This window comes from Danio rerio, chromosome 13 (genome assembly GCF_052040795.2).
Source record: "Danio rerio strain M-AB ecotype USA chromosome 13, GRCz13ab, whole genome shotgun sequence".
NCBI lineage: Eukaryota > Metazoa > Chordata > Actinopteri > Cypriniformes > Danionidae > Danio > Danio rerio.
In genome coordinates, this window is record NC_141033.1 from 41,638,546 (window position 1) to 41,664,526 (window position 25,981).

Here is a 25,981-nt window from a genome sequence, read left to right on the forward strand (position 1 = left end):
TTTAAACCCCTAGGTTATTTTTAAACCTTAACTTTGAACTGGTCTCTGAAACTTATTAATCAACTATTCATTTTTATACGCCCAACGCTCTTTATATTAATAAAGTCTAAACTACCTTACAAAAGTCTTGTTGCCTATCCAAGTTTTAGGAACAACAACATAATAACATAATAACTTCTAGTTGATCACTTGGTATCACAAGTATCTTATATTAGAGGAAAACTGCTCAATAATGTTCATGTCTGGTGACTGGGCTGGCCAATCCTGGAGCTGTGGAGGCTGAAGTATGAGAGAGCGCTATCTTGCTAAAGAATTTGCTCTGTTCTGTGGTTTGTAATGTAATGGGCAGCACAAATGTCTTGATACCTCAGGCTGTTGATGTTGCCATCCACTCTGCAGATCTCTCGAACGTCCCCATACTGAATGTAACCCCAAACCATGACTTTTCTTTCACCAATCTTGACTGTTTTATATGAGAATTTTGGTCTATGCAGGTTCCAATAGGTCTTTTGCAGTATTTGTGATGATTGGGAGACAGATTAACAGATGATTTATGGGAAAGATCAATGACAAGACTTTTGTCAGGTAGTGTATACCTGACATGTTTTAAAAACACTGCTCATGATGTAAGAGTAATTTAATTTTGATCCCTAATGTAGACAAGTATTTATATCCAAACATTTATCTCAGAGCATATCCGTCATTTAAATTCACATAACACAGACACAATGACAACATTTGGTACTTCTCAACCAATTTTTTTGAGAATTGTGTCAGACTTCATCTTTTTATTCAACATCACATCATCACATGCAAAAAAAATGTGGTTCATGCCTTCACATTCGTTTAGCGGTTAAAATGTGCTCTTGTAATCTGAGGGCTGTCAGTTGAGCTCGAATGCTAAACGTGTTATTCTGTGGTTCATGAACTCCAGCAGTACTGTTATCATCACTGCGCCTGGAGCAAATCACTTCTCGGGTCGCTCCAGGGTGAATGAACCTGCCGGAAATGCTGGAGAAGTGAGTGTCTGCTAAAACACTTAACTGTATTGGACATGACGAGATCCTGTTTGACTGTAATTCAGCATTTCAGAGAAGAGCACATGCAAAGAGCTAAATCATGCACTCCCTGTCAAAAGCTCAGACTAGCCCAAAGGTGTGCTCACAGTGCAGCTCAGATGTTCACCGTGAAGAAAACATCTGCAGAAGGAGGGGGGAAGACAGCATTTTGGAATTAATCTTAATTACAGAATTAATTAGCTATGTTTGCCTGCTGCTGGTAGACAGTTGAGATAATTGCAATTGTCTGGCAATTATGAATGTTGAGATGGGAAAGGTTAGCGTCTCGTGTCCTGGTTCGACCTGAGAGGCTGATCAAAGGCGTGAGTTGGGAACATTTTGCTCTTGCTGGCTTCTCATCAGTCAACGGCCAGACATCAGTCGCATCAGTTCCAGATAGGAATGGTGCCACTGCAGCCGCTGGGATGCTGTGAAGTGATATTCCTTTGCTCGTGTGTGTGTGTCCATATCAAGTGCATTATTTAACGGTATTAAAGGGCTAGTTCACTAAAAAAACAGAAATGCTCACCCTCATGTTGTTCAAAACATCTGAGTCAGTCTTTTGTTTGTCTTCGGAACAAATAGATTTCTTACAAATTTCTTACAACAAAGTCCGGATTTCTTAGTAGTGGAAGTTGTCATAGTTTAAACCTATTTCTAAACCTTATTAATCAACTATACGTTTCCAGCCAACATTCTTTTATATTATGATTAAAATCTCTTTGGATTCACCTTCAGTGCCTCATTCTTTGTTTTACCTCAGACATGCTCAATAATGTTCTTGCCTGGTGACTGGGCTGGCCAGTCCTCTAGCACCTTGAAGTGATATTCAATCGCTTGTGTGTATGTCCGCATCAAGTGCATTAATTACAGATATTAAAGGGCTGGTGGGAGACGCAGTGGCGTAGTAGGTAGTGCTGTCGCCTCGAACCAAGAAGGTCTCTGGTTCGAGCCTCGGCTGGTCGGTTGGCTTTTCTATGTGGAGTTTGCATGTTCTCCCTGCGTTTGCGTAGGTTTCCTCTGGGTGCTCCGGTTTCCTCTGGGTGTTTCGGTTTCCCCCACAGTCCACAGACATGCGCTACAGGTGAATTGGGTAGGCTAAAATATCCATAGTGTATGTGTGTGAATAAGTGTATATGGATGTTTCCCAGAGATGAGTTGCAGGTGGAAGGGCATCTGCTGCGTAAAACGTGCTGGATAAGTTGGCAGTTCATTCTGCTGTGGCGATCCCATAAACTGACAAAGCCAAAGAGAAAATGAATGAATGAATGAATGAATAAAGGGCTAGTTCACCCAAAATCAAAAATGCTCACTCTTGTGTTGTTCAAATCCCCCAAGTCAGTCCTCTGTTCATCTTCAGAACACAAATGGACCACATTTCCAGATTTCTTAGTAGCGTAAGTCATCATGGTTGGGTAAACTATGCAGTAAATGGTAGAATACAACAAATATATATTTTTTGCAATGTCATTTTCTGAAAAAAAAGAAAAAAAAACTCAATGGTGGTGTCATCAAAACATTGTGTGAGAATAATAACAGCAGCCAAAGAAGAGAACAACGTAAAATTTCCTGCCCTGTCCATAGATGCTAAATTAGAAACACCGTGCATGAGCAATTTTTTTTTTTTTTGAAAAGATAATATATTACATACATAAATACACATACATTTATGTACAAAATAAGAAAGAAGGTTTATGAATTTAAGATCCTTAAGTCACAGTTAGGTGAAAAGGGTCCTTAAAAAAAAAAAAATATATATATATATATATATATTTATATATATATATATATGCAGTTGAAGTCAGAATAATTAGCCCCCCTTTCAATTTTGTTTTATATTATAAATATTTCCCAAATTATGTTTAACAGAGCAAGGAATTTTTCACAGTATGTCTGATAATATTTATTCTTTTGGAGAAAGCATTATTTGTTTTATTTTGGCTTGAATAAAAGCAGTTTTTAATTTTCAAAATTTTAGGGTCAAAATGATTAGCCCCTTTAAGCTATTTTTTACGACAAAAAAAAACAACAAAAACCCACAAACCAACAACAAACGAACAAACCATCCTTATACAATAACTTGCCTAATTACCCTAACCTGCCTAGTTAACCTAATTAACCTAGTTAAGCCTTTAAATGTCACTTTAAGCTGTTTTGAAGTGTCTTAAAAAATATGTAGTCAAATATTATGTGCTGTCATCATGAAAGAGATCAAATAAATTAGTTATTAAAAATGAGTTATTAAAACTATTATATTTAGAAATGTGTTGAAAAAAAAAACTTCATTCCGTTAAACAAAAATTAGGGAAAAAATAAACAGGAGGGCTAATAAATCAGTGGGGCTAATAATTCTGACTTCAACTGTGTATATAAATATAAATAAGGGATTTATATTAATAAGGGATAACTTTTAATATAATATAATAAACTTACCTTAAATACTGTACATAAATCAACAATTCTGTATAAATCAAAACAGAGTAACAAAACAGTAATATATTTTGCAGAATAATTCTATTTTTTCAGGAGATTACATTTATCAAGATGGTTGCACATGCTTAAACACAATGACCTGAAATTTGTCAACATGTGATGTGTATGAAAAACGGTGTCAGTGCTTTGAAATATTTTTTGTTTTAATGCATATATGGTTAATTATTATTTAAGTGTTGTATTTTTTAATAAAGATAAAATACCATTGGTTCAAATTTAAATAACTTAAAGAGTTTAAATTTTATTGTCAATGTGTTTAATTTACAGAGTTTATAATTAGAGTGGAGTCAAGTAATAAAATTACTCATTTTTACTTATTACTTATTTTACTTATTGAGAAATTGAATTACTTTTCAGATATAGTAATTAAAAAGCAATTTACATACAGCATTAATAATGTAATTGGTGTAATAATGTAACTGTTATTGGGACCCCTATAGATTTACCCGAGCAAAATATTTTAAAGTGTATTCCCATGGATAATTTACTTTCATTAAACACCTGGACGACTAGGAGCTGGAAGTTGCTCAAGCATGACCTGCTGTTTCACAGGGATGTAAATATGAGGAAACATAAAGGTCAGACTCACTCAGTCATTCATCACAATGGCTAAAACTGAAGAAAAGCTGTGATTGGAGGCAAAAGGTTGTTGAGCTTTACAAAATGAGAAGTGGCTGTAAGAAAATATCAAAACACTAAAATTGCTCGTTTCCAGCATTAGTCTAATAATTAAGCAAGAGTTTGGGAAGAGATCATGTCCGTCTGTCTGTTAAGAGGAAGGATTCAGTTGCTTGAAAATCTCTGAGAACTGCAGAAAGCAGTTGAATATTGAGGTCAGAAAGTCTCCAAAACTGAAGTCTGGCAATACTACAAATAGTTTGAAAGGGTTTCAGGAAAACAGCTTCTACTCTAAATCCCAAACAAACTCAAGGATTTTAATTTTGTTTGTCAATATTTTGAGGAAAATATCAAAATATTGCATTGCTTCTTTGCTCATATTTTTTTCTAAGGCGACAATATTAGTGGAGGGCACTGTGCAGTATGTGTAAGTGTGTGTCTGTGTTGTATACCTCAGCATGTGCTTTAGAATCCTCCTGATTATCCTGATTTGGAGTCAATCCTAATAGGAATTTATTTCAGGATTCAAAAAAAGGATTATATTCTAACAGTACTTTGAAGATTCCCAATAGGATAAAATCCTCTGTTGTATATCAGAATGAATAGAAAATCCTTCAGTGGTTATAAAATCTGTTACGTTTTGAGATAGTATTTCAGTGCGTTGGGTTCCAATACCATAGGGTTCTGATAAAGATTACACAATATCCAATAAGATTATAAGAATCAAACAATAAGGATTGCAAAATCTTGTCAGAAATTTCATTTTATCCAAAAAGGCTTTATTTAATTCTTACAGGATTCTAACATGATCCTCTCAGAACTGGTTTCAAAATCTTTTGGGAACTTTTGTTTTAACGGAAGGAATTTTTATGATTCTTACAGTATTCTAACTTGATTCTTTTAGAATTGGTTCCAAATATGCTAATTCCTAAAGGAAAAACATTAGCATTTTCTTCAGTAGTTAGTAGAAATATATTTTATGTCAATATATATGCATTGTTTATATTGTTACTTATTACTTATTATATATATATTACTTATATATAATATTATAACTTTATTAACAATATACACTTTGTTTTAACTTTGAGATTATTTGCTTATTTCTTTACATATAACTGTAACTGTTCATTGTTTTAACTTAAAAAAGGAATCTAAAACTAATACCTAAAAAAAAAATAAAGTAATGAGGAAAATGTGGGTACTGTATTAGCCAAATTCGATTTATTTTTAATATTGAATAATAAGGTTTTTAAATTTTTGGAATAAGACATTTATGCTAAACAAGTTTTTTAAAATTTATATTATTATCAATAATAGATCAAATACTAATATTGTGACTTTGTGTGTGTGTAGACTGTATATTAGGTTAGGTTACTTTACTTTAGTAGGAATTTACTTCGTGCTTGTATATGAAGCCCCACCCCCCTTAAATATGTCATTTAAGATGCAACAGTTGAGTGCATGAAGGGTTCAACATTTCACACTCTGAACAATGTATCATCCGGTTGTTTAAAGTTTGCTTTTTGGAATTTCCATTGTGTATAATTTACTCAAACTATAAAAAAAAAATTATATATATATATATATATATATATAATTACTCACATATATTAAACACACATTCGCCTCACAGCAAGAGGGTTGTTGGGTCACTGGTTCGAACCTCGCCCTTAGCTGGCGTTTCTGTGTGGAGTTTGCATGTTCTCCCTGCCTTCCCGTGGGTTTCGTCTGGATGCTACGGTTTCCCCCACAGTCCAAAGACATGCAGTACAGGTGAATTGGGTAGGCTAAATTGTCCGTAGTGTATGAGTGTGTGTGAATGTGTGTGTGGATGTTTCCCAGAGATGGGTTGCGGCCGGAAGGGCATCCGCTGCATAAAAACTTGCTGGATAAGTTGGCGGTTCATTCTGCTGTGGCGACCCCGGATTAATAAAGGGACTAAGCCGACAAGAAAATGAATATATATATATATTCGTTATTCATTATATAACGTTATTTACAACTTTATTAGATGTTATTCACAGCCTATGCAGGTTCTGTTCACTAAAGCAGGCATCATTCACGTGCACGGTAATATTCTCTCGGTAAACAAACAGCATGCGGTCAGCTCATATGTGACTTCGCAGCCACAAATACATCATTACATGTAGACAGAAATGATATTTTTGGGTGAATTATACCCTATACAGATAGTATGTGACACTTTTAACACCATTTGGAGGTGTCCATGTTGCTGTGAAGACTTGTGCGACTGCCTTTACGCTTCTCTCCTGACCTTGAAAATATAATTGGCTAAATCGTAGAGAAGCAGACCGTGCAGGCCCGGATTGGCTAATCTGGAGCACCGTCAGAATTCCCGGTGGGCCGGTCCGTTTTTTAGCCGCGAGGGCCGGTGTCCCTAGCTGCTTGCACTCTCAGCAGTTTTTTCAGTTGTTTATTTATTTGACCATAGCCACACTATTTTTATTCATTATTTTGCCGCAGCCTCGCTCTTTTTATTTATTTTCTTTCAGCCCAATGAGCAAAATGCAGCCCGCAGGTTAATGATGATGTAGCTATCATTCCACCCCAAGCAGCGGTATCTTAGTGAATATTAATTAATATTAATGAATATTACACCTGCTCAATGAAAATCAGATGATTCACTACATTAATAAATCTGACATAACTTGATCAGAAATCTAAAAAAGGGGAGAAGAAGAGTAGACATCAATAGCAGCAGATAACAGTGCAATACTTATTTTCTATCCCGAACACATCTCTTCAACAACGTCATCTTGGTCTAGTGGTTGAGTTACGACGCCGCCAATCCGAGATCGAACCTCACCAGCATAAAATATGTATATATTTATTTTATTTTTTGTGTTTAGATATATAATACTGTTTGGGTTACTTATGTAGGGGTACATATTTTTTTTTTTCTGTGTGTGTGTGTGACGACCGTTACAAAGGACTGGATATCTATAAAGAATTAACGTTCTCATACTGTATTTATGAAAAACATTTGAACTTCTAAAGTAGCTGTGTCCTTGAAAAAGTCGTGTTAGTGTCATTAGAAACTGAGTTGAAAATAACAATATTTTAATACAGTCAGTCGTTGACTGAGGTGGGCCGGTCTAATGCTTGAAACTCCAGAGCTAAAAAGGAGTCCCACTCCGGCCCTGAGACCATGTGTAGGCTCGAATCGAGATCTTGATATTTTTTCGATTAATCGTGCAGTCCTACTGAAAACTGGGCTCTTAATTTGCAGGACACGATTACACAGATTACAAACAGTGGTGACAAAACAGGTGGAAGTCATGATCATTAACATATAATTGGGAAATAGAACAAAGGGGTCAGAGCACAACATCACATGACATAACCATAAGGACACTAAACTGTGATATTAGTGGCTGAAGTAACTTACTGGCTAAAGTAACTTATTGTAAATTAATTGCAGCTAAAATACAATTTTCTATTTTTGTAATTTAATTTACAGCACTCGATTGTCTTGCTGCATGTTTTTTTTAGTATTGTAAAGCTTTACTGTAAAATATACCGTAATTTCCCCAATGCAACTTTAAAATACAGTAACATACTGCACAACTGTCCTACAGTAAAATACAGTTTACATTACAGTTCAAAACTGTATAAAACTGTAATTTACAAATTTTTTTAACAGTGTATGTTTACAGAAGTGATTGTACTCCAGAGTTTTCTTTCCATGTACACATTTTCTGAAGGAAGCCTTTTGATGCAACATCTGCTGTATATCTATACATCTCCAGCTCATGACCTGTTTTGTGGGTCTGTCTTCCTCTCTGTCTGTGCTCATGATGGTTGAGTGTGAATAGGCAGCACACACAAGCACTTGCGGCTCCCGGATGACTCACAGTGACACCAGTGGTGGAGCACAGGATCAATTGGCACAAAAGAGACTTCATTTCATCAGACATCACTAGAGGAGCAACCTGTAGCCATGGAGACAAGACACTGGCTGGTGGCTGTCATGTCCTGTAGCGTCTGCTTTACTGAGGCTTCTCATTGCATTTGAGCTCTCCAAAAAACGCAGGCAGATCTGTTGAATACTGACTGTATACAAACGCACCCACAGCATATTGTGGGTTGGTTAACTGCAATGGGCGATAAGAGCTAAATTGCATGCAGATTTATTGTGCGCTGCTTGTTATGCAGATTGTTAATTTCGCCAATTACATAGAAGCCACTTTGTTTGCTTGGACGTTCTGAGATTGAAAGGAGAGAGCAAAAACACATCCAACTCCTGCTGGATCTGTAGCTTCCTATTTAAACCGTGTGGGCCTATGCCGCAGTTTAAGGCTTCATATTGCTGGCCAGGAAGAGTAGAAATAGAAAAGATACAGTAGCTTCAATTATATTTAGTTTGCAAAAGTGCCTTAAAAGGATAGTTCACTCAAATACAGTCGTGGAAAGAGTACTGAAAAATCATACTTAAGTAAAAGTACTATTACTTGTCTAAAAATGTATTACAAGTAGAGTAAAAGTATCTGTTGTTTACTCAAAGTATGAGTAAAAGTAGCCCTTTTAAAAGTACTCAAGAGTAATGAGTATTATGCTGTGAAAGCTGATGCGTTTACATGTAATTTCAGGTATGACAACCAAAGTCCAACATCTGATAGACGTCATAGTGCTGACGTCCACAAAACATCATGCTGTAACATCATTAGATGTTGATATTTGGTTGATTTTAGGTTGGACGTTGCACATTGATGTCAGCCTGATGTTGCGTTCTGACGTCAACCTGATTTTCGTCTTGTGCCTGCTGGGTGTTTAAGGCAATTTCGGTCCTCATAGCATAAACATCCGTCATCTTCTCATCAGTGACATGCATCTAAACAGTCTCTGGATTAATGCATGTAAAGATTTTGGACATCATCATCGGAATCTTTTGATGCTTCCAAACTGTTTGCTGCAATTATAAATCGCCCATGTCTTGAAGTGGTTCATTATGATGTGATTTACCTTCTATGTGGACAGGAAATATACATTCATTTATTCATTTTCTTGTCGGCTTAGTCCCTTTATTAATCCGGGGTTGCCACAGCGGAATGAACCGCCAACTTATCTAGCAAGTTTTCACGCAACGGATGCCCTTCCAGCCGCAACCCATCTCTGGGAAACAGGAAATATACAGACAAGAAAAGCTAAAGCGACTGCAGGTTGAAGGAAAGTAGTGGAGTAAAAGTACAGGTACAGCACTAAAAATGTACTCAAGGGAAAGTAAAAGTACACATCTTTAAAACTACTTAGTAAATTACAATTTCTGAGAAAAACTACTCAGTTACAGTAATTTGAGTATTTTTAATTAGTTACTTTACACCACTGATCAAATATGAAAATTCAGGCATTGTTTACTCACCCTATGCATGTGTTTATAAACATTTATGTGTTTCTTTCTTCTGTTGAACACAAAAGATGATTTTTTTTTATTAAAGAACACTTAAATCCAAGTCCAGTCAAACCCAATAACAGTATTGACATTTGTTTTTCTTACTATGCAGTTTCTATTCCTTCAATATATCTTTTTGATGCTGAGTAAATCATGCATGTAGTCATTGCATGTAGTATTTGTAATCAGGTTGCATCCTTTTGAAAGTAATAATATTTAATTTAAAAAGTTTGAATGATATTGTGTGTTCCTTTCAGTTATATTAATTAATGGTGCTTCTTATTGGTCAATTAATATGTATGTATGTGGAGAAATATTATGTATTTTCCCAATGGGGTCTGAGGGTGTTTTGGGGGACTGGAAAATTTCTGATCTGTGTTTATCTTATCAATGCAATCAAAATGAGTATTTTAAGACTTATTCTGTTGATATCGCATCTGCATTTGTCAACCCCAAGGGGTTAAATAAAAATAAAAAATGGCACAGCACACAAGAACTGTTCTTAGTTTTATTTGATCACCATCAGATGAGGGTTGTTCATTGTAACTATAAGTGACTTTTTTTAGTGAAAGGAAATCTTTTAATTTATAAAAAGATAACATATTAGTCCATATATTTCTGCACTTTAATATTTATATAGTGTGATATCCATTTTTTAAAATCAGTAAGGTAGTCAAGACCATGCTGCATTGCGTGAATTATTCAAAATAGCATTGTTCATTAAGCATTTTTATCTAAAAGTAAAGCCCAAATTACAGTGACATGACATTTACAGGTGCCTTTGATCTCGACAGCAAAATATCTGAAAGAATATGCAGTGGGAGGAAAGGAGACTTTGAAACAGCTCATTGAAAATATATTTGTGTACGTGTGTGTTGAGGATTAGCTGCTTAATGACAGACCATTTACAGGCTCTTTCTGGCTTATCGTCTGACCTCTTCTTGGTAGAAGTGTGTATGTGTGTGTGTGTTTACAGCAGATTATTGGAGCTTTTGAAATGCTATATCTGCCTTCATGTCCGTCATTTCCTCTTCTCTGCCCCCCTATACGTCCCTTTACCACATATTCTGTAATCCATGGCACCTGACCCACACGGGCTCTTGGTGAGACTGTTGACATTTCGGATCAGGATTAGAGTGCCGCTTTAAAGATTACCCAGGTTGATGTTTGTTTGCTTTGCTCCTGGCGAGACAGAAGTGGGTTAGATGTAAGCAACCCGTTTCATCTTAGTGTAGTTCGTCCATGCTGGCATTCTGCGTATAGGGCACAGTTCAAATAAAAGATTAAAGCACATGGTAAAACCGTCAGATAAGACTGTGGGAATTCGGTTCAGATGGAGATCTGTAGTGTTTTGTTGCGTTAGTGCATTTATAATGTCTGAAGGATATAAGGCGGCTGAATAAATGTTAAATTTTAAGTACTGAAGATAAAATAATGACAGGTTGAGAGTTTGAAATCTGATAGAAATTTGGTTGGAGAGATTGGACGTGTTACAATGATACGCACATCATTAAATTGACTGCATTTACATGTACATCAGTATTGTAATTATTTGCCTTAAGCTAAATAAGACAATAATATGGATAACATGTTTACATGAGTTACTTGTTTAATGTTTCTTTTATGATCGTGTTTTCCATGTTATAGATACACATCCTTCGATTAATGCAACACAGGCTCATTGTAAAAATGTACCCCATATACATTTCTGGAGTGGGCGAATTATATAACTAGAACTATGTATGGCTGCAAAGGCGCAAAAAAATTAAATAAGTAAATAACAGGGTGGGAACGTAGTAAGATCTGGAAAAAAACACTATTGGTTGGGTTTAGGAAAGGGGGTGGGCGGATAATCGACTGGTCGGTCAGTCGGTTGGTCAGTCATTCAGTCAGTCAACAGTGGGATTTATGCGAAAACAGCAGTCGCAAATGGCACTCGCAAGAGAAGTTTGAGATTTAAACAAGGGTACACAGCATCCTCTCTTGGATTCGCAAAAACAAAAATTGTAAAACACACCTCCTGGAACGTATTTTGCGTTCTTCAGAAATGTATGTAGGGGTACGAATCAATAATGGGTTGGATTGATGTTATTACATTACCATTTGATGCTAGTTTTCTCTGCCATTTCACGCAACACCAATTTGTGTTTGTCATGGCACCCTATGTGATTTTGGACGGTTTATTATTAATTTTGCGATGAGTGAACTGCAAATGGTCAAATGGGGTCAAATGGTGATGTAATGACATTATTCGAATTATGTGCTATAACCTGTAAAACAGAAACATAAAAGAAAAAGAAAAAAAAAGCAACTTATGAAAACATGTTGTTCATCATATTTTCTTATTCAGATTAAGGCAAATAATTATTTTGCTGATGTCCTTGTAAAAATACTTTAATGAGGAGTCATCAGTTTGAACTGGTCTACGAAGACTTGCTTACTCACTGAATCATTTGAAATGGATCTCACTGAACTATAAATGGCTGATGTTATGTTGTACTTAGTGCATGTAAACATATTCAGTTACATACTGTACAGCACTATAAAAAACATCGTTTTGAAAGATGTCACTTATACATGTCGAAGCTTTTATTTGATTACATTTAAAGTAAAAGCAGTAATATTGTGAAATACTATTCAAAAATTGTATAATTTCATCATTACACCAGTCTTCAGTGTCACATGATCCTTCAGAAATCATTCATCAAACAATTATGCTTCAAAATTTTACTTATGATCATCAAATCGGTGTTTATTTGTTCACGTGTAAAGTAAAAGCAGTAATATTGTAAAATATAATTATAATTAAAATGTACAATTTACTACTTTTGGGCGATGCAGTGGTGCAGTAGGTAGTGCTGTCGCTGGGTTGCTGGTTCGATCTTTGGCTCAGTTGGTGTTTCTGTGTGGAGTTTGCATGTTCTCCCTGCGTTAGCGTGGGTTTCCTCAGGGTGCTCCGGTTTCCCCCACAATCCAAAGACATGCGGTACAGGTGAATTTGGTAGGCTAAATTGTCCGTAGTGTATGAGTGTATGTTTCCCAGAGATGGGTTGCGACTGAAAGGGCATCCGCTGTGTAAAAACGTGCTGGATAAGTTGTTGGTTTATTCCGCTGTGGCGACCCCTGATGTATAAAGGGACTAAGCCGACAAGAAAATGAATGAATGAATTTACTACTTTTTTATTTTTTATAAAAACTGTTTAATTCCAAGCTGTATTTTTAGGATCATTACATTAGTCTTCATTGTTCTCAAGATCCTGAAATCATTCATGATTTGTTTTTAAAGATGTCACTTATACAGTAATCATCAAAGCTTAATTTATTTGATCACATAACTTACTTCATTCATTTTCCTTCAGCTTAGTCTCTGTTTCAGAGGTTTCCACAGTGGAATGAATCACCAACTATTTCAGCCTATGTTTCACGCAGCTGATGCCCTTCCAACTGCAACCCAGTATTAGGAAACACCTAAACACTCTCATTCACACACATTACACTACAGCCAATTTAGTCTATTCAATTCACCTATACCACATGTCTTCGAACTGTGGGGGAAACTGGAGCACCCAGGGGAAACCCATCCGAAAACGGGGAGAACATGCAAACTCCACACAGAAATATACTGACCCAGCTGAGGCTTGAACCAGAGACCTTCTTGCTGTGAGGCAACAGCGCTACCCACTGCGCCACTTAGCTTATTAAATGTAAATTAAATTAATTGAGCCTAATTTAATAAATGTAATATAATTTTGTAACTTAAGGCTGAATATTGGTAAAGTCTTTTCCTCGCCGCTGTCACCACTGGCTTGCATGGTTCGGGATCTGTAGAGCTGCGCATGGATGGATTGCTCTTCAGTGTTTGGACTCTCAGTAGTGATTATCAAACCACACTGAACTGAGCTAAACTGAACTGAACTTAAACTTTGAAAACTGAACTACGCAGTTTCAATTAAGTTGCTTTGACACAATCTACATTGTAAAAGTGCTATACAAATATAGGTGAATTGAATTGAATTTCTAAGGTCATTACTCCAGTCTTCAGTGTCATGTGATCTTTCAGAAATCATTCATTAAAATAAAAAAATATGCTTTTAAAAGATATGATCACATGTACAATAAAACCTGCAGTATAATTTAGCCATCTAAGCTACATTTTATAATAGTGATACTGTAGAAGTAAAGCAGAATGGTTGAGTTTGACCTCATGTGATTCTCATTTCTTCTATTCATTACATTAACTCACTATTTACATGGAAATCTTGAGAATATGTGATGAACATGTAAACTGTAATTAAAAAGTTTGTTATTCAACAGCTATTGTTTCTGAAGCACTTTCAAACTGTGCAGTCGAGTGAATTTATTTGAATTGGAAATCTGTGCATTTACTTTAAACATTCATTAATCAGTCTTTCTGTTTCCGTCTCTAGTACATGCACAAATACACACACACTCACTCATTCGTACCTCCCACAAGTGCTCCCTAATGTATGTCTGTGACCTAAGCTTGGCCCTTGCAAGAACTCCGATAATAATCAAGGCTTCGGATTTACAGATTTACAGGCCCCTCTGTGTTGCATAGCAACAGGGGGAGAGGAGACAGAGGTGGCGCTGTGTGTGAATGATCTAAGGTCTGTGTGAAAGGGTGGAGTGTCACACAATTGATCTCTTTCTTTCTGCCATGGAGCGATGCCCTTGTCTGACCTTTCTTCCAACAGCCAAAGGCATTTCATGGAATATATATGTTTCTACGTGCACGTATGTGTGTGTCGATATACTTAACAGGCACTTTTAGTACACCTGTTAAACTGCTTAAAAGTTACCGCACCATTTAAGGCCTTGAGATGAAGAATCGTCCATGTTTTTAAAAATTGAGTAATATTTATTTTTTATTATTTGGATTGTGAACATTATATTATATATTTCTATTTTACTTGAAGATAGACAACAAAAGCTTCTCAATACTGAGGAGACTTTTCTGTGTCAGGATTAAAAATCAAAAGTTACTGTGATTTGTATTTTTGTAAATATGTGGAAAGAACGGTATATGTCCAGTTATTTTGGAATAACAGTATATGCCCAATTCATCATATCACTTTAAACCACTAAAGATCTGATTCCTTTATCTAAGACTACGTTCACACTGCAGCCTAATGTGGCCCGAATCCGATTTTTTCCCCCTCATGCAGTGTTTCCTTTAGGATTTTTTCCAGCTGTGGCGGTAGACCTTAATTATAGACCTTAATTAAGTAGACCTTAGTTTTAATGGCGTCGCGCCATAATGCATTTGCTATTTACATGACGGACTTTGTAAGTGGAAAAACTGAGCGTTTCACTAGCAAAAAAACAGTTCAACAGAGCATCTACAGAGCAAGAATGAGAGATGAGCCTCCTCATTATTTACTTTCACTTACACTTTCATGGATAGGGAAACCTTGTACACACAGATATCAATTAGCCTATAAATAATTAAATTTGTTTGTTAAGCGCAAAGATTTTTTTCAAAACTATTTCTAAATTCAGTTCTAATTTCTAGCAAACGAATAAATGAACAATAATAATGAAGTGTGATCAAACAACTGAGTTATATCCTAACACACATGCTGTGCTCCATATGGTCTAAAACCTGACAAGTGGGCAAATCTAAGCTTGTTTTTAATAAAATAAATATAAATATGCATATAATAATTAATACTGCTAATAATGATAACTTTATACAAATGCAAATTGTCATGAATAAACTGAAAAAGCCCCCTGAGATGAAGAAGGCAAGAGAAGTATGGTTTTTATATCTATGTAGGCTTGAAAATAATGTTTTGTAGTATTTTAATCCTTTCTATTTATATCCTATATATCCTTATTATACCCCCCCCCCCTCTCTCTCTCTCTCTCTCTCTCTCTCTCTCTCTCTCTCTCTATATATATATATATATATATATATATATATATATATATATATATATAGACAGGTTATATATACAATATTGTAAAATATAATTAGTAATATTGTAAAATATACTACTTTTGGGCGATGCAGTGGCGCAGTAGGTAGTGCTGTTGCTGGGTTGCTGGTTCGAACCTCGGCTCAGTTGGCGTTTCTGTGTGGAGTTTGCAGGGAGAACATGCAAATATTTAAATTATTTTTCATTTGTAAAGATATTTACTGATGCTGTACATCCTGTCAGTATGCAATGTGTAAGCGAGGCGCACAACTAACGCGCTCTGCGCTGGACTTAGGCTCGCTTTGTTCTGGTCTATTGAACAATCTATTATAGTTTCTCAAAATAGCAATGCGCCAGCAATACGCCTCAACACACCTTCTTTTTAGACTAGAATGCTTATGGGTGCACATATGAGTGTAAATGCATTTGCTATTTAAACAATGTGGCTCAAAACGACTCTTGCGCCGAGCTGAAACTAGCAAACAACAATTGTGACCCGCATTGCGCCGGGTGTATGATAGGGCCCTATTTATCCTTAATTGTTAACCACTGAATATACATGAAATGTTATGTATTTTAGCCACTTTTGCTTTGTCAGAGTTACACTAGGCTTTCTTTTTTGAAATGCCTCTTTTCTAAAGGCCTGTAGTATTTCAGAGTCTTTGCTGTGTAGATGAAGTTGGTGTTCAGTGAAGTTTCTAGCTGAGCACCACTGATGCATCTGATTTTTCAACTACACACTGTGATGTGCTTGTCCTTGAGTTGTTGTGCATCTGGGCTGTCCACGTCTCCTTCTGTCCTGTTAGATCCCGTTTGATTTTTTTTTGTCAAGACAGTAGCTTGTGAAACAGCCTTCATCTCTCTGGAGAACAACAGGGTGATTCATTTCTAGAAAAATGGGTTTGTGCTTGGCCTGAATTTAAAAAATTTAAAGTGACTTGCAAAAAGTGTGATGCTCAGTGCTTCAGGAACTAAAGGTTTAACATAGCACAATTGTATAAAAATCTGACATTTCTGTAGTGTTCTGTGGTCCAATTTAGTTTAGTTTATATATATATATATATTTTTTCATCATATTTATTCAACCATACATTATATGCAGAAGAAAAAAAAATAGTTTTATTTTTTATTATACTTTTTAGTTATATTTCATTTTCTTTTTTAACCATACTATATAATATTCAGATGGAAAAATTTTATTTTATTTTATTTTATTTTATTTTATTTTATTTTATTTTATTTTATTTTATTTTATTTTATTTTATTTTATTTTATTCTATTTTATTTTATTTTATTTTATTTCATTTCATTTCATTTTCATTATACTGATCAGTTATATTTCTACAATTTTTCAACCATAATAGATTATATGGAGATGGAAAAATTTAGTTAATTTAGATTTATTTATATAAATTTAATTTTATATTTTTTTCATCATACTAATCAGTATTTATTTATTTATTATTATTATTTTTTTTTTTACAATTTTTTAACCATATTATATTATATGCAGATGGAAAAATCAAGTTAATTTAGATTTATTAAATTAAATTTAATTAAATTAAATTAAATTTAATGGTCACACTTTACAATAAGGTTTATAAGTTAATGTTAATTAATGCATTAACTAACAGGAACAAACAATGAACAATACATTTACTACAGTATTTATTCATGTTATTAAACGTTAGTTAATGAAAATACAGTTGTTTATTGTTAGTTTGTTAACTCACGGTGCATTAACTAATGTTAACAAGCACAGACTTGGATGCTAATAATCCATTAGTAAATGTTTAATTCTGATTAATAAATGCTGTACAAGTGTTGTTCATGATTAGTTTGTTTTAGTAAATGCATTAACTAATGAACCTTATTGTAAAGTGTTACCAATTTAATTTAATTTAACTTTACTTTTTACTTTACTTTATCATTGTACTGATCAGTTATATTTTTACAATTTTTCAACCATAAAATATAATATGCAATTTAAATTGAGCAGTTTAAAGTTATCAGTTCTCTGGATGACATGCTTGTTTTGACTCATTTCTATTTTGGTTTTAAAACTACTTATTTAAATTAAACTACAATTTAAAACAAAAATATAAATCATTTATTTGCTGAAAAACAACAGTTGTTCGGTATAAAATATTCTGTTTTTTAGAGCTTAAATAATAGAAAGAAATGTGTTAAAATATGTATATATGTGTTATTTTTACCTTAGTAAGTGAAATCTATGTGGGTATGCAGTCTTAAAAATCAACAAATTATTTCAACATGCCATGACTTCTACTTTTCTGCACTGTGAAACATAGAAGGTTTTTAATATGCAGATTGATGGTATCGATTGAATTTACAACTTCTGCTTTGCATGTAACACTTTAATCCCCCTTTTCTATAATGCATGAAGTGTATCTTATCATCACCACTGAGATATTACTATAAAAGAGCCTAATACATTATAGGAGTAAAAGCAGAAATACATTATTCATGATGTGTTTAACATAGCAGAATTAAGACATTTTCTTGTTTTACATCTCAGCTCGTGTTATTCAGAAAATACAGACTAAATCTTGAACAAATCATTCACTGACCTATTTCACTGTGTTAACATATCATTACTCATAACAACCATCTGATTTTCACTGAGCAGCATAATCAAATGATGAATATAAACTTTCAAAGCTGTGAGAATTACAATTTACAACCTTCCATTTAACATTTCCTCATGTTCTCTCTGTTTAATAATGCCTCACTTAGTGAAACAAACATAATTATGATGGCATTACTGAACAATTTCAGCTAGTAATTGATATTTTGCAGACATATACAGTCTGCAGTAGATGTGTAGGAGTTTCATTGTGTTACTTTCAGTTGGATTTTTTCTAGTGTTCTTTAATCTAAATCTGACTTATGTTTACAGTTAGGGCTTTGTCTGTTGACACTATAGCAATAAATGATTCATTCAAATTGTCTTGTTGATGAGAGGATAATGTAGGAAAAATCCAGCTTAAAGGGTTAGTTTACAATTTTTTGTAGTGTTTAGGGTCCAAATACCTAAATAATGTAAGTAAAACAATTCTATCAGAAAGACTTTAGGAGGCAGATAAACGTTTGAACATTTATTGTGAATTGTTTGCATGAATGCGAATTCGTTACAGTCCTTTTATAAAGTTCTTTGGCGTAAGCCCCATCTATAGTGCAGAACTCTGGATGAGTTGGCAGATCCTGCCTGAAGATGAAGGTAGGGCGAAGCCAACCCCCTGAGTGGAGACTAGGCCGACCTGGTTGTGGTGGTGATGGGGAGGATGGAGTGAAACTTCCACAACGTCACCTGAATACAGCGAAACAGATTATTTAGATGGGCTTATATACATGGCTTGCTTGGTTGTTATAGGTTGACAAGATAATTATTATGAATGACGTGTCATCTCAGTCTTCCTGGTAGAACTATAGCTAAAGCATTCATATGATTGCATTTTCTTTAGCTATTGAGCATTTTTGGGGTTCTGCAGAAAGTAATTATTTTATTTTTTCAGGCTGTAACTTAAAGCCTAATACACTATGGTTTTGTTGAAACATTACAGTTGAATCTAAAGCCAAGTTTGCTCTTTAGCTTGTTTAGGCAGTATGATTTATTGCCTTCTATTAGATGATATAGGCTGCATGTGTGCAGAGACAAATGTTTTAAGAAATATTTTTGGTCCCACTTTATATTAAGTTGGCTTAAATAATATATACTTACACTGAAATAAATAATTCGCCACAATGTACTTATTTTGTAAATACAAGTTTTTACATACTTATACTTGATTAAATACATGCATCTAATTACATCTGTAATTAATTTCTGTAATTACATTTATAAATACACTGTTGATCAATTCATCAAACAATAACCCACCCAGTCCACAAAATCTGTCTCTATCCCCACCCATATCCCACCTGCAAAACATTATGAACACATTCAGTATATTGAATTTATATTTTGATCAAAGTAGCACCATTTTTTTTTACCCGTGTCAATTGTACTTTTAAACATGTAATTCTCTTCTTTGAAACTAAATTGTTGTGTGAGCTATGTTTTAAATTAGTTGGTTTGTTCAGTATATGCAAACGTGGACCTATAGGGTCCTATACAAGTACAAGTTTCCCCACTTTATTGAGGACAATAAAGTATATTAAATTTAAATTATAGTTAGCTGGTTAAGAAAAAAACTCACTTAGCTTTGACTTTTTTTATTGTTCTAAAAAATACTTATTGATTTAATACTTGTTTGATTTTTTTTTTATCTAGAAAAAAAACAAAGTCAAAGTAAAAAAAAAAGTTTATTTTTGCGAACAAAACATTTTTTTATTTGTCTAGAAAATATGTCTTGATATTATAATTGTTTGAGATTTGTTCTAGAAACAAAACAGAAAGACAAAGTTAAAAAAAAAAAACTTTTATTTTTGCAAACAAAACATTATTGTTAATTAGTCTAGAAAATTCTTCTTAATCAACTTAATTGTTTATCTTCAACCCAAATAAAATTGTCAAAAGAATTAAGTGTTTGAATATTTCATCAATTCCATGCGTGTTCAAGAAAAAAGATCAGGAGAGGTTTTTCTTCAATGTCAAAAATCGTAACAATTTATTGGATACAAATGAAAAATTCGATTCACAGAATTCTGTTCTCCTCAATGCAATGTAAAAGTTAAATTAAGGAGGTGCGCAACAGTTTTCATTTCCTGACTTCAACTTATAAAGGCAGCTGATATTAACAGGTGGAGTTTAGTGGAATTCGTCATTTGTCAAACATTGTTCAGTCCTCCATTGGCCGCACCTCAGACATAAGTCCTCTTTTCTGCACAACAATAAAAGCATAAAACTTTCTGTGTCCTGTTTTAACACCTTTCTTCAGACAGGAAGCTTTTGCAGAGCTGAAATAAATTTTGGACCAGCATATATCTACTTCTGCAAAAATGCTAATTAGTATGCACAGCATCCCACACACAACAGTAGAAGTTCAGTTAATATATGACCCTTAAATGACCAATACAAATAATTGTTTGATGAAAAGAAAAAGAGACAAAAATAATAAAAAACACATTCATTTTTTCCCAACATAAGTTAACCTAAACTATTTGTGTTGGCACAACAAGAATGCATTGTGTGTAACTATGCATTATTTTATACTCAAAGTCAGCCCAGTGATCTTGTGGTATGAAGAGGTTAGGTTAGGTTAGGTTAGGTTAGGTTAGGTTAGGTTAGGTTAGGTTAGGTTAGGTTAGGTTATGTTAGGTTACCCAAAGGTAGATTTGGTTTGCAGTCAAAAGTCCCCATTTCATAACTGTGCCACTCAAAAAACTCACATATTGACAACAACAAATGGACATAAAGACATAAAACAGACATACAAAACACTCTCTTCAAAAAAATAAATAAAATAAATAAAAAATTCTCTCTTCAAGTGTCCAATCCCCCTCCAAAGAGACGGAAACACCTCTGCTTTAGTCTATGCTTTAATTAAATGTCTTAACGGCTGCTGGTATGAAAGCTTGATACTAAAAACATGCGACCAGAAGGAGCTGAAACTCTGAGTTTAGGGGATGAGCAGTGTCACTTAAAATTGGATTTGTAATTCTCTTTAGCTGCCTGGTCTACACACAGCCTCCAGATTGTCTTGTCCGCTTACTGGACCACTTAACTATCTGATTTAGTGTGTTTTATTCTTAACAGAAAGATTTTCATTTTTGGGTGAACTATCCCTTTAAGAGTGGTGTGAACAGATTAGTACGCAGCAACCTAGAAACACCCAAGCAACTCTTCACAACACAGGACATCAAGAATGAACAGGAAATTTCAGGCACAAATGTCTCCCACAAATCCTTCTATATAATATTTCGTCATTATAGTCAATGTTCCCTTCTTACAGTGAAATTTCTGGCACCCATGCACTCATACAGGGCCTGACCATGAAAGTCCTTCATTCTTTGGAAGTTCTTTATGTTGCTGGTAATAAAAATGACAAACACGAGCCAACCCGACATCATCGAATCAAAGACTATGTAAATGAACAGTTCTGAGGATACAGACAAGCCACTGCCTTTTGTGTGGACATTCAACATCCTCTTTCATGAGCAGAGATCTCACAAACATGGACCAAAAAAAAAGACCTCCCCCTAGTGAATTCCTAATAATGCCGTGTACATATTGCTGAAATTGCACCATGCGCTTGTATATAAAACGTCTCCATAAAATTAATTTAGCACATGAAGACGCAGCCATCAAAGAAACGTCCGGCTCATTCAACGAGGGACAATGTGGAAACTAATTTCCCCGAGGTTGCCACACTGGCTGTCTTTATGTCAGTTTTTTCTGATAGGCTGGCGTCGTCGTGCAGCGTCGAAAATTAAACCAGTGACTGGCAGTTTGGACGGCTTACATTGAGCCCACCTCACGCACTTTGCCTTTTTTGTGTGTGTTCGGAGCATACAAATTGAAGCTGGTTATTATATTTGTGAATAGTCCATTATGTCCAGGCGAGCCTTCGGGGCCATTCACAGGGGCCCTTTCTGTTTGCCGCCAAGGGCCTGTTGTGATTGATGTGGCCCGAGTTTGTCACAGCTGGAAGGGAGGTGGTATAAAGAGAACGGGATGCACCACACAGAGCTCTGCAATTAAGCTGTTTTCTTTCTGTTAATTAAAAGCAAATTAGTCACTGTGACAAGAGGAGCTGTCGTCTTCTAATTGCCACCCCAGCTTTGCCAAACATGAACCTGCCCAAACAGTCGCTCTTTTGTAATTTTCCCATTTTCTGTGTTGCAGGGTCGACGAGGGAAAACCGGAGAGCCAGGGACTCCAGGATTACAGGTAAAGATTGACTTAAAGTTTGTGAAAAAAATTACATTTGAATAATAATTACATTTTAAATAAAACACACATATCTATAATACCCTGACGTTTCCTTAATATGTGTATATTTTTTTTCTAACATTAATATATTATGAAAATTACAAAACGTAAAAGAGCTATGGGTATTTCTAGCTTTATTAACCATAGCAGTCAGAATGGCCCCATGCATTTCAGTGTCTTCCCTGTCTCTGCTGCCTAGCAATTTCATGCAAATAAAAATTTTACTTACTGTTGGCAAAAAGATAACTTTACTTCAGATATGTTTTTCAGAAGATCATATTCAGTGCCACAAAAAGCCTTCTCTACTGCTTGTGAAAGTGAAAATGAAAGTACAGGGGGATCATTAACAAATGTCTAGTAAACTATACATTTACAGGCTGTGTTACCAAAATGATTGCATTTTTAGGCTGCTAACCTAATTAAGGCAAGGCAAGGTAAGTTTTATATAGCACATTTCACACGCAGTGGCAATTTAAAGTGCTTTACATAAACCGGAATAAAAAAGACAAGTGTATAAGGAAATAAAAACAAATAATAACAGTGAATAAAAACTGATTAACTGTGTTAAAACGGGTTATAAAAGAATGAAAAAGAAAAGAAAGACATAATATTGCAATCTGTCGGGCGTAGCACAGTGCTCATTAAGTAAAGGCACAGCTAAACAGATGTGTTTTCAGTCTTGATTCGAACGTGCCTAATGTTAGAGCACATCTGATCATTTCTGGAAGCTGATTCCAGCTGTGGGGGGTGTAGTAGCTGAAGGCCGATTCTGTAACGGCAGGGGAGGGAGGTGACAGATACAACTGAGGTAAGATCCAATATGCAGGTTTATTCAGGGTCAGGCAAGCAGTGGTCATACAGGTGCTAACGGGTATATACAGGCAAATCCAGAAGCGTCGTCAATATAACAGGCAATAGGTCTAAAGGCAGGCGGCTAAACAGAATAACAAGGAATGCAAGGCTAGGGTCTAAACACGGATAAACAAGACAGGGAGAAACGCGTTGTAATGTCACACTAGGGTAAACAAGACTCGGCAACTGGATGAGTTCATGAGTGGCTTATGTATGGTAGGCTATCAGTCTGTGACAAGGTTCAGCTGGTGATTGTAATCAGGATAGATGAATGAACAGGCGTGCGTGTCTGGAAGAGGTGCATGTATGAAAATGTAGTCCTGGGATATGCGGAAGTGTAGTCCTGGTATAGTGGAAACCAGCGATCTCCGAAGAACGAGATCGTGGCCGCAGCGTTCTGGATGAGCTGCAACTGTCTGATTGTCTTTTTGGGAAGGCCAGTGAGGAGTACATTACAGTAGTCCATTCTGCTGGTGATAAAAACATGAACAGCTTTCTTTAATTAAATATGAGGACAGACATTCAAAGCTTTTTAAAATTTTTATATCTCAAAAGAAGCTTTGAATGTGAATATGATGTGACTGTATGACGTCTTAAATCATATGGTAGTTCTAGTAGTTAAAGAATTATTGGAAATTACAGTGTTAAGGTTAATTTTCCCTTAAAAGAGCTGAACAAAACTACTTCCTTGTAGTTAAACAGCTGAGTTTTAAAATCCATTCAGCCAATCTTTTAGTTACAGTTTTAGCTTAGCTTAGCATAGATCATTAAATCAGATTAGACCATTAGCATATGGCTCAAAATGACGAAAGAGTTTTGATTTCCTATTTAAAGCTTGACTCTTCTGACAGTACATTGTGCCTTAATATCGTCGGAAAATAAAACATTTTCTAGACTGATATGTCATTGCAGTATATTATCATCCTGGCATAATAATCAAATAGCTTTGCTACCGTACCCCGGCTACCGCAGATACAATGGTATTTTACTTTCTTTTACTTAATCCCAGGACCCTTTATATCGAAGTTGATATTTAGCCACACCATGTTGGTTTTTCATAACTTCTAATTTTTATGAGGTGGGTTGTTAGCCCAATGCTCAACCACCAACCTTGATGATAAACACACATACACTCCGGACAATTTAGCTCACCCAATTCACCTAGAGCGCATGTCTTTGAACTTGTGGAGGAAACCCATGCGAACACGGGATAACATGCTAACTCCACACAGAAATGCCAACTGACCCAGCCGAGGCTCCAACCAGTGACCTTCTTGCTGTAAAGCAACAGTGCTACCCACTGCGCCAATGTGTCCCCACAATAGTATTTTATTAGTGTTATTTCTTAGGTTCATTTTAATTACACACAGACTTTTCAATAATTTTAACAACAACAAACTTTAGAGAAATCTTTTGTCATGTTTAAAAGGTGCATCTGTGTGTAAACATAGTCATGCTCAAGTATGTGTGCAAGACACAAGCCTACCACAAATCAACCACACAATAAAATCACTGTTTATTATGAGTCTTTACCATCAAGTAGATGAAGAGTTATACTGGTAAGCTGCTACTGCTTTAAAAAAATGAGTAGCATGCCCATAGCAACCATAAATATATTTTAACAACACACCTGCATTGTTAAGATAACCCTTCAATTATTCTCTTAGTTAAGAAGAAAAAACTTAAGCTACTTTATGCAACCAGGCACAGAAATAAACAACAAATGTTCATTGCTATTCATTTTTTTGAAATCAATCAGATACAAAATGTAAAAGCAAAACACTGTTGCTGTTACAGTTGTTTCATCTTGCATCTCATACATTTCTATGTGTCAAAAGTTTTAAAAGTGCTCTTGCTTATTTTTTGCCTGTATTCTCATAGTTTTCAAGCCGTTTAGAGCTCCTGCTTCTTGTTTTAGAGATAATTATATTGTTAAGGGAACTGGTTTATTCATAAGAAAATTACATACTGATTTGATTTAATTTCAGTTGTTTATTGCAGAAGTAAGTTATAAAAAAATGAGTTTGATATGACCTGTTGATGCAATATATGGCACATTTTGTATATATATATATATATATATATATATATATATATATATATATATATATATATATATATATATATATATATATATATATCAGTATTAATATTATAAGGCACGCTCAAGCCCACGCAAAATCTGTGCCCGCAAAACTTTTCAAAAATCTCCACAGATTTCAACACCTGTCATTCACAAAGTTTTAAACGGTGTGTTTCTCTTACAAAACTTAAATGAGGTATTCAGCAACTAGCCAGTGTAGGTGCTCCATTGTGCCATATTTTCATACCCAAAATTCTGCAAATTCTCCTCTGACATTGACTCAGAGTTGCCAAAAGTGGATCAAGATTCCTCCATTGCTAGAAACCAGGTAATAAAAGCATATGTAGTTTAAACAAAGTTTTAGCTAATTTATTAAATGTTTAAAAGCATTCAATATACATATCGCATACCATATATACTACACAAACTGCAATGTCTCAAAGAAGATTTGTTCAACACATTTCTAAACATAATAGTTTCAATTACTCATTTCTAATAACTGATTTATTTTATCTTGATGTTTGATGATGATTTGACTAGATGTTTTTGAAGACACTTCTATACAGCTTAAAGAACATTTAAAGGCTTAATTAGGTTAACTATGCATATGAGGGTAATTAGGCAAGTTAT

General features: G+C 34.9%; 1 protein-coding gene across 4 annotated transcripts in view; it reads left to right on the top strand.

Annotated features, from left to right (window-relative positions):
- Positions 1 to 25,981, top strand: part of col19a1 (collagen, type XIX, alpha 1) — a 306,597-nt gene that overhangs the window by 158,958 nt on the left and 121,658 nt on the right. For all 4 annotated transcript variants that reach the window (NM_001442495.1, NM_001442496.1, XM_087278424.1 and 1 more), the window contains 1 exon segment: positions 22,330 to 22,374. In NM_001442495.1, coding sequence (NP_001429424.1) covers positions 22,330 to 22,374 — 45 coding nt within the window.